Source organism: Cherax quadricarinatus, chromosome 19 (assembly GCF_038502225.1).
Source record: "Cherax quadricarinatus isolate ZL_2023a chromosome 19, ASM3850222v1, whole genome shotgun sequence".
NCBI classification, from domain to species: Eukaryota; Metazoa; Arthropoda; class Malacostraca; order Decapoda; family Parastacidae; genus Cherax; species Cherax quadricarinatus.
In genome coordinates this window covers 28086573-28096734 of record NC_091310.1, presented here as the reverse complement: position 1 = coordinate 28096734, position 10162 = coordinate 28086573, and the positions used below count along the sequence as shown (strand labels likewise).

At 44.0% G+C, this 10162-nt stretch overlaps 1 protein-coding gene across 1 annotated transcript; it reads left to right on the top strand.

Annotated features, from left to right (window-relative positions):
- The first annotated feature begins 388 nt into the window (after positions 1 to 388).
- Positions 389 to 2667, top strand: LOC128688163 (keratin-associated protein 19-2-like). The gene is made up of 3 exons (XM_070086837.1): positions 389 to 430; positions 473 to 523; positions 1442 to 2667. Exons 2-3 carry the CDS (start codon positions 515 to 517, stop codon positions 1769 to 1771), a joined length of 339 nt encoding a protein of 112 aa, XP_069942938.1. The 5' UTR covers positions 389 to 430; positions 473 to 514; the 3' UTR covers positions 1772 to 2667.
- The last annotated feature ends 7495 nt before the right edge of the window (positions 2668 to 10162 follow it).

The following is a 10162-nucleotide window of genomic DNA, read 5'->3' as shown; positions in this document are numbered from 1 at the left end:
CCAAATAAAAAAAATATGGAGCAATGGATCAAATTTCAGCCTTCGTAAAAAAATTAAAGACACTTTACAGGCATTTAATTCTTAATACTCTAATTAGAGTGAAATGACTATGTAAATTAGGGTTTGATCTGCACATATCAGTAACCTTTGCCCTTTTATAAGCTTGTAAAATAGCTAACTCTAACTCGGGATCCTGTTTGCTTAAGTCAGATTTTTTTCTACATACTTCGTATGGGAGTAAGACACATGGACTGCTTTAATTTCCGGAGTAGAGGGAATGTGTTGACCTTCATGTTGACGCCACCCCTGAGTGCCCTGTTGGCTGGACCACACGCTGGGGTATATAAGGTAGTGCCAAGGCACCAGTCATCATCTTCCGTGCCAGCTCCTCGCCCTTTTAGCAGCAGCAAGCGATACTCAGCTCCCCGCTTCTGTAGCAGCAGCAGCAGCAAGCAATACTCAGCTCCACGCTCCTGTAGCAGCAGCAGCAGCAAGCAATACTCACTCCGCCGTCATGAAGTTGGTGAGTTAGTGACGCTGAGCATGTGCTTCAGAGAGCAGACCTTCAATTGGGGGGCCTGAATATACCGAAGGGCTCTGGATGAATTAAAACTGCCTTTCCTTTCCTTTGATCAGACCTGATTTATCTCTCACTGCCCTAGAGGTGTATGACTCTTTCGACTTCATCAGGTACCCGAGAATATTTATATATACAAAAATCAAGGAATCAGGTATTCATTTCTAGCCCATGACACCGACTCAGAGAGGGAATACTGACAAATTTCTCCTGACGCTAGTCTCAACTATATTACTACCCACTCAGAGGGCCGATAGGGAAGATATATATCTGAAAGTGAGAACTTTGTGCATATACCCTTAACACTGTAAAGCAGGAAAATAAACTGAGAGACAACAGACGATGGCACTGATACATAAGAACAAGGTAGCCTAAGGCGGAGACCAAAAGTTATACAACATCTGACGTGTGTGATCCCGGCTTCCTCACATTGTCTTGTAGAGGAACTAATGTAAATAGTGAAATTTGATAATGTCATATAAAGAGATATGTGGGCGCTTCGATCCCCTCCTTCGAAGTCACTGAGCTACCAATGACGATATCCTCATATCCTCAGCGAAATTCATATGTCAGTCTGACAGATTTTAACATTATGTATGCATATAACCCATCCTAGTTGATGAAATATTACAAGGAAACATACTTAGCTTTTGTTCACATTATTTACCTGTCACAGAGAATACTGTAGCAACATATTACTTACATATCTTATATGGTAAATAGAAAACGTCCAGTTAGCAGGACATTACTGACAAAAGATAATGTGCAAAATGTTGTGGGATGCTTGTGGATGTGTATAACAACACGGTCTGCCACAATAACAGGAAAATCAGCTTAAATATTTATATATTTGTTTCTCCTCAGGTAATATTGGTGACGTCAGTGTTGTTGATCCTCAGTGTTGGGATGATGGCTGTCCACGCTATGCCTGAACCCATCTTTAAGTTTAAAAAGTTTAAGAAAGGCGGTGGCTATGGTGGCTATGGTGGTTATGGAGGCTATGGTGGCTATGGAGGCTATGGTGGCTATGGAGGCTACGGCGGCTATGGTGGCTACGGCGGCTATGGAGGCTATGGTGGTTACAGCGGCTATGGAGGCTACGGGAAGTACGGCGTCAGCGGCTATGGCGGGTACGGCGGGTACGGCGGGTACGGCGGGTTTGGTGGCTATGGTTACGGGGGCGGCTATTATTAATCTAGCCAGGAAGGAGTGTAACAACTTTCTAACACGACTTCTTTGTAACTCCTGTGTGTGGTCTGCCAGGGCGCAGTGAAGTGGCCTCTATGTCCGCTCTGCTGGGGCAGTGAAGCGGCCTCTATGTCCGCTCTGCTGGGATCTTAAGCTGAGTAGTCAGTTTTTCTATGTAATATTTATCATTCTCAACATTCACAGATGTATGTCATTCACTTCCATTATGACCAGGTTTAAGTTTGTTTTTCTTCTTGTACTGCAGTTTAATAATGTTAGTAACTAAGTATGGTAATTTATGCTAATAAATCTATTCCTTAGAACATTTCTTTTTCTTTATCTCTCTAACAATAATAAAGAAAGATGCAATCCACTTCAATCTCGACTGCTGTCTGTAGGACAGACATCGATAACGCTCTTGACGAGGCTCTAAGTCTTGGATGTTTCCACTGGAACCACATTTCTTCGTTGTAGCCATTGGCTACACCACTTCTGTTTAATAAACAGCAGATGCCACCGTCCTCTGTTACTTGCCTAGCTTCAGCACAGGACCAGTCGTGCCCTGAGTGGTTAGTACAATCATCAGCCGGTCATAGGCACATATTGAGTCTCAATCAGAGGATCAGTGAAACTTTTATTGCCTGACTAAAAGCCAGAATAATATTGGAACATTTCTCAAGAATGTGGAGCCTTTGCCTTGTCACCTGAGTTGGAGCTGTCTGTTTGTTCAAGTGTTACCAGCTGCCTCACGTTACTGTACACGCGGCATCTCAGAGCATATGGGTAGATTGTTCCGTACTGGCCTTTCCATGGAACATCATCTAAGAGATTGCACCTCATGGTCTCTGAATCCCTGTTAATTGTCAGAATGAGGAATCGACTGAACAGCTTCATTACATCTATTCGACTGCTCACCCAATGATATATTTTATGCATGAGTATATAAGTTGGTGTTGGTGTAAATGATTGACTAGGTTTTGAAATATTCTTAGTTTTTTGTATGTACCTTAGATATAAATTTAATGACCTTGTTTAAATAGAACGTTTTTGTTTGTGGTAATGACCAACTATGCTTCTTGATAATCGCTTCATATAAAGTATAAACCTATAATAAAGAGTTTTACAGTTCCGCACAAAAGACTGTTACAGAAACTAGCAAAGAAAGGAGTAACTGGGAGGGAATTACACTGGATAAGGGAGTACCCGGACCACAATTTAGAGTCATGGTGATGTGAAGATTCTCGGTGGAGTCACCCAAGGTTCCTCTTCCATCCTCTTTGTGAAATACAGTACATAAATGATTTACAGGGAGGAATAAAGTCATTGTTATCATTACTCGCAGACGAAGTAAAAAAAAACTGTAATGAGAAGAGTATAAACGGAGAAATTCTGCAAGAAACATCAAAGACATACTATTGGCCAGGTTTTACGAAAGATTAAAATGTTCAGTAACGAGAATGGGAGGAGAGGACGAGACATGTCATGTTGTATCACAAAGCAGATGTACGCCTGACATAAACAATAAAAAGACATTAAATGTCACATGAAACAGAGCATAGTTTGTAAGGTTCAATACCTGTCGACCTCACTTGGGCCATTTAAAGCTCCAGTTCACATAAACATATAAACACATGTATATACTTTCACCCAGAAACTAGTAAAATCTCAGTGTATACACTGAGAGATAAATGGCTCTATGTGTAAACATAGAAAGATACACACTTCACTTCATGCATGCAATGAAAAGCATAAACCCTTTTGAAATATAAACACATCTCAGTGAACAGACACTGAGAGATACACACTGTCCTTTGAATATTCACTGAAGGATACACATCTTACGATACACATACCTTGATGACACATAGAGCAACTTACGTACTTTCAGTGTGCCGGAGATTACAACCTGCCATACCCCGGCCGGGATTGAACCCGCGGTCAGAGAGTCTCAAAACTCCAGCCCGTCGCGTTAGCCACTAGATCAGCTAGCCACAATAAGATTCGTCCAACTAGGTATATTTCTACACCATAGGACGAATCTTATTGTGGCTAGCTGGTCTAGTGGCTAACGCGACGGGCTGGAGTTTTGAGACTCTCTGACCGCGGGTTCAATCCCGGCCGGGGTATGGTTTGTTTGCAATCGTGTCATTACGATTTCGTGAGTCATTACAACCTGCCTATGCACATACTGGATTTTCTCGTTACGATTGTTACCTGGCGTTTATGAGGTCATTATAATAGAAACTAAAGTAATAAATAATAATAATAATAATAATTATAATAATAATAATAATTATAATAATAATAATAATAATAATTATGGTTAAAAATAATCAATCATTCACTACTTTATACACTAATCTCAGCCACAGATTGTGGCGCAGGTGAGCAAGCAGGCTTAGATAAACACTGGAGAGTCAAGGACAATACAAGCAGCTTGAGTAAATAACAGTGGCTAGATGGGATAGGGGAATTTACCAGGCCGCACGAACCCCCCCCCCCCCCCCTTTAACAAAGCATATTCTGCTTGTTCCATTTTTTTTTTTTTCAAGCTTCAACTGATTGTGATGAACTTAGTGGAAGTTAAATGAAATATTAGCTGGTTTCAAATCACTTGTATGCTTTTAAGTGCATGTGGATAAAGATACGTCTGCAAAATTCGAGACATTTATTGAGGAAACGTTTTGCCACGAGTGGCTTCCTGAGCCCTGACAAAGTGTATTGTTCTACCTGTCGGGAACGTAGCACCGTAAGTGTTCGTGAGGGTGGCATGCAGCCAGTTTATAATAGATACCAACTCTTTAACTTCTGTCAGAGACTTGGAAAGAAGCAAAGAATCTGACAACACAATTACAAGTCTAGGAGTTTGTATCATACATTATGAGGTATGTGTTAAGACGTATGTGGGCAGAGCGCGAAGTTCACTGGAACTAAGAATATAAATATGTAACTGTGACGACCAGAGAAATGCTCATGTCCAACACAGAAGCATAAATGACCTTCCCATGAAATGGGAGAGACTAGCTAGTAATACGAGGAGACAACTTACACCAACTAAAATGTTTAGAAACTGCCATGATAACAGCAACCAGCACTGTCCCATAAAAATGGTAGTTATATCATTTCTAAGGTTTAGGTAAATTTACTGCTACCCCACTTGAATACTGTAATTGGATAACACCAACCGGAGAGATATTATCTGGTCCTTCTGCAATAGAGGCATCTAGCTCGCATTCGAGGTATCTATAAGTTTCTGCAGCTGCTTCCCTGTTGTGTGTATTGTGTCCAACACTTGATGGTGCACTTTACCAGTTTGGTTTGACGGTTGCCTTTCTGTCTCTGAGAATACCTCCAAAAATCCCATGCTGAGCTCTTCATAGACTTCCTGATCATTTCTTGTTAGCTCCCTACCTACCTTCTCTATCCCTGACTGTTGTCTTCCTCCTGTTGCGTCGGATTTGGCTTTCGATGCCATGTCATTCTCAAATTGCCGATGAGCCTTCCTTTCTATCACTGACTACTCGTTTCTGGCTCTTCGGCTCAGCTCACTCTGGGGCTCACTCTAGTCTTCTCATTGCTTCTATTTCTCCTGGGTACGAACTTCTCGTCAGCCTTTCTTCACTTTCTCCATCATCTCATTCACTGTCTTACCCTCTAGTTCTCTCTCCCACTGCACCTCATACAGGAACTGTCTCATGCCTGCATAATCTCCTCTTCTAGAGTTTGGCTTCTCACCTTTCCTTTACTGCTTCATTCTCCATTGTTAACTCCACAAGGTATTCGAAACTCAGGACCGCGCATGTGTGTGTGTGTGTGTGTGTGTACTCACCTGTGTGTGTGTGTGTGTATTCACCTGTGTGTGTGTGTGTGTGTGTGTGTGTGTGTGTGTGTGTGTGTGTGTGTGTGTGTGTGTGTGTGTGTGTGTGTGTGTGTGTGCGTGTGCGTGTGTGTGTGTGTGTTTATGTGTGTGTGTGTGTGTGTGTGTGTGTGTATGCGCGCGTGTGAGTGTGTGTGTGTGTGTGTCTGTGTGTGTGTGTGTGTGTGTGCGTGTGTGTGTGTGTTTGTGTGTATGTGTGTACTCACCTAGTTGTACTCACCTAGTTGAGGTTGCAGGGGTCGAGTCCAAGCTCCTGGCTCCGCCTCTTCACTGGTCGCTACTAGGTCACTCTCCCTGAACCGTGAGCTTTATCGTACCTCTGCTTAAAGCTATGTATGGATCCTGCGACGACTACATCCCTTCCCAAACTATTCCACTTCCTGACTACTCTGTGACTGAAGAAATACTTCCTAACATCCCTGTGATTCATCTGTGTCTTCAACTTCCAGCTGTGTCCCCTTGTTGCTGTGTCCCATCTCTGGAACATCCTGTCTTTGTCCACCTTGTCAATTCCTCTCAGTATTTTGTATGTCGTTATCATGTCCCCCCTATCTCTCCTGTCCTCCAGTGTCGTCAGGTTGATTTCCCTGTGTGTGTGTGTGTACTCACCTGTGTGTGTGTGTGTGTATTCACCTGTGTGTGTGTGTGTGTGTGTGTGTGTGTGTGTGTGTGCCTCTTAGCTCTGTAACTAGTCTTGTTGCAAACCTTTGCACTTTCTCTAGTTTCTTTACGTGCTTGGCTAGGTGTGGGGTTCCAGACCGGTGCCGCATACTCCAATATGGGCCTAACGTACACGGTTTACAGGGTCCTGAACGATTCCTTATTAAGATGTCGCAATGCTGTTCTGAGATTTGCTAGGCGCCCATATGCTGCAGCAGTTATTTGGTTGAAGTGCGCTTCAGGAGATGTGCCTGGTGTTATACTACCCCAAGATCTTTTTCCTTGAGTGAGGTTTGTAGTCTCTGGCCCCCTAGACTGTACTCCGTCTGCGGTCTTCTTTGCCCTTCCCCAATCTTCATGACTTTCTACTTGGTGGGGTTGAACTCCAGAAGCCAATTGCTGGACCAGGTCTGCAGCCTGTCCAGATCCCTTTGTAGTTCTGCCTGGTCTTCGATCGAATGAATTCTTCTCATCAACTTCACGTCATCTGCAAACAGGGACACTTCAGAGTCTATTCCTTCCGTCATGTCGTTCACAAATACCAGAGACAGCACTGGTCCTAGGACTGACCCCTGTGGGACCCCGCTGGTCACAGGTGCCCACTCTGACACCTCGCCACGTACCATGACTCGCTTCTGTCTTCCTGACAAGTATTCCCTGATCCATTGTAGTGCCTTCCCTGTTATCCCTGCATGGTCCTCCAGTTTTTGCACTAATATCTTGTGTTGAACTGTGTCAAACACCTTCTTGCAGTCCAAGAAAATACAATCCACTCACCCCTATCTCTCTTGTCTTACTGCTGTCACCATGCCGTAGAACTCCAGTAGGTTTGTGACACAGGATTTCCCGTCCCTGAAACCATGTTGGCTGCTGTTGATGAGATCATTCCTTTCTAGGTGTTCCACCACTCTTCTCCTGATAATCTTCTCCATGACTTTGCATACTATACATGTCAGTGACACTGGTCTGTAGTTTAGTGCTTCATGTCTGTCTCGTTTTTAAAAGATTGGGAATATATTTGCTGTCTTCCATGCCTCAGGCATTCTCCCTGTTTCGATAGATGTATTGAATATTGTTGTTAGGGGTACACATAGCGCCTCTTCTCCCTCTCTCAGGACCCATGGAGAGATGTTATCCGGCAACATTGCCTTTGAGGTATCTAGCTCACTCAGAAGCCTCTTCACTTCTTCCTCGGTTGTGTGTATTGTGTCCAGCACTTGGTGGTGTACCCCACCTCTCCGTCTTTCTGGAGCCCCTTCTGTCTCCTCTGTGAACACTTCTTTGAATCTCTTATTGAGTTCCTCACATACTTCACGGTCATTTCTTGTTGTCTCTCCTCCTTCCTTCCTTAGCCTGATTACCTAGTCCTTTACTGTTGTTTTCCCCCTGATGTGGCTGTAAAACAGCTTTGGGTCAGATTTGGCTTTCGCTGCTATGTCGTTTTCATATTGTCGTTGGGCCTCCCTTCTTATCTGTGCATATTCATTTCTGGCTCTACGACTGCTCTCCTTATTCTCCTGGGTTCTTTGCCTTCTATATTTCTTCCATTCCCTAGCACACTTGGTTTTTGCCTCCCTGCACCTTTGGGTGAACCATGGGCTCATCCTGGCTTTTTCATTATTCCTGTTACCCTTGGGTACAAAACTTTCCTCAGCCTCCTTGCACATGGTTGTTACATATTCCATCATCTCATTAACTGGCTTCCCTGCCAGTTCTCTGTCCCACTGAACCCCGTTCAGGAAGTTTCTCATTCCTGTGTAGTCCCCTTTCTTGTAGTTTGGCTTCATTCGCCCTGGCCTTCCTGCTTCCCTCTCCACTTGTAGCTCTACTGTGTATTCGAAGCTTAAAACCACATGATCGATGGCCCCAAGGGGTCTTTCATATGTGATGTCCTCAATATCTGCACTACTCAAGGTGAATACTAGGTCCAGTCTTGCTGGCTCATCCTCTCCTCTCTCTCTTGTAGTGTCCCTTACGTGTTGGTACATGAAGTTTTCCAGTATCACCTCCATCATCTTAGCCCTCCATGTATCTTGGCCCCCATGTGGGTCCAAGTTCTCCCAATCGATTTCCTTGTGGTTAAAGTCACCCATGATCAGGAGCTTTGCCATGCATGCATGAGCTCTTCTACCCACTGCATCCAGTGTGTCAACCATCGCTCTATTGCTCTCATCATACTCTTGCCTTGGCCTCCTGCTGTTCTGTGGTGGGTTATACATCACTGCAATTACCACTTTGGGACCTCTAGAGTGAAGCGTTCCTGCAATGTAATGTGTGTGTGTGTGTGTGTGTGTGTGTGTGTGTGTGTGTGTGTGTGTGTACTCACCTAATTGTGGTTGCAGGGGTCGAGACTCAGCTCCAGGCCCCGCCTCTTCACTGACCGCTACTAGGTCCTCTCCCTCTCTGCTTCCTGAGCTTTGTCATACCTCTTCTTAAAACTATGTATGGTTCCTGCCTCCACTACTTCACTTGCTAGGCTATTCCACTTCCTGACGACTCTATGACTGAAGAAATATCCTAACGTCCCTGTGACTCGTCTGAGTCTTCAGCTTCCAGTTGTGACCCCTTGTTTCTGTGTCCCCTCTCTGGAACATCCTATCTCTGTCCACCTTGTCTATTCCCCGCAGTATCTTGTATGTCGTTATCATGTCTCCCCTGACCCTTCTGTCCCCCAGTGTCGTCAGTCCGATTTTCCTCAACCTTTCCTCGTACGACATTCCCCTGAGCTCTGGGACTAGCCTTGTTGCAAACCTTTGTACTTTCTCTAACTTCTTGATGTGCTTGACCAGGTGTGGGTTCCAGACTGGTGCTGCATACTCCAGTATGGGCCTAACATACACAGTGTACAGTGTCTTGAACGATTCCTTATTAAGGTATCGGAACGCTATTATCAGGTTTGCCAGGGGCCCGTATGTGTGTGTGTGTGTGTATGTGTGTGTGTATGTGTGTGTCTGTGTGTCTGTGTGTCTGTGTGTGTATGTGTGTGTGTGTGTGTGTGTGTGTGTGTGTGTGTGTGTGTGTGTGTGTGTGTGTGTTTGTGTGTCTGTGTGTGTGTCTGTGTGTGTATCTGTGTGTATGAGTGTGTGTGTGTGTGTGTGTCTGTGTGTGTGTCTGTGTGTGTGTGTGTGTGTGTGTATGTGCGTGTGTGTGTGTGTCTGTGTGTGTGTGTGTGTGTATGTGTGTGTCTGTGTCTATGTGTGTGTATATGTGTTTTTTTCTGTCTGTCCGTCAGTCTGTCTGTCTGCCCCTCTGTCTGCCTGTCTGCCTGCCTGTCTGTCTGCCTGTATGTACAATATAAAGACTGTTTAATGGTAAAAACTCTACTTGGAGATCATAAAGCGGCGTCACACTGAGGCTGAAATATAACTCTCTTATTCCTCTGCTATTGCGCTGAGGAGTATCTTAGTGTCTCCTGTTTGCATTGTTTTTATGTAAATTTGTCTGTTTCTCATATATACAGATCTTACAGAGGTGATATTCTTTAATCACTGAGCAATTTGCCTGTTTAGGAAGTAGCGTCGCATGTGATTTCTACAATCTATTTGTCTTATACTTGCTCTTCATCCTGCCTACACCTTAACACTGGAGGCGGAGGCTGGATGACTTCTGTTTTGAGTGCTTGAGATCAGCCTTATCATTCAGTAAATATTTGATTTTATAATCAAAGTTGCCACTAGTGTTTGTTTTCCACAAAACGTCTTCCTCATTTCAAGGACAGAACATTCGTGCCTTGCAGAATTTTATAATGTTTTCCAATAACACGTTAATGAGTTAATGAGAGCAGGAACTGAGTGACCTTGGTGCTGTAGCCGTTCCTGGAGCTTCTTAAGAGAGGACAAGACGCTGGGGTATATAATGTT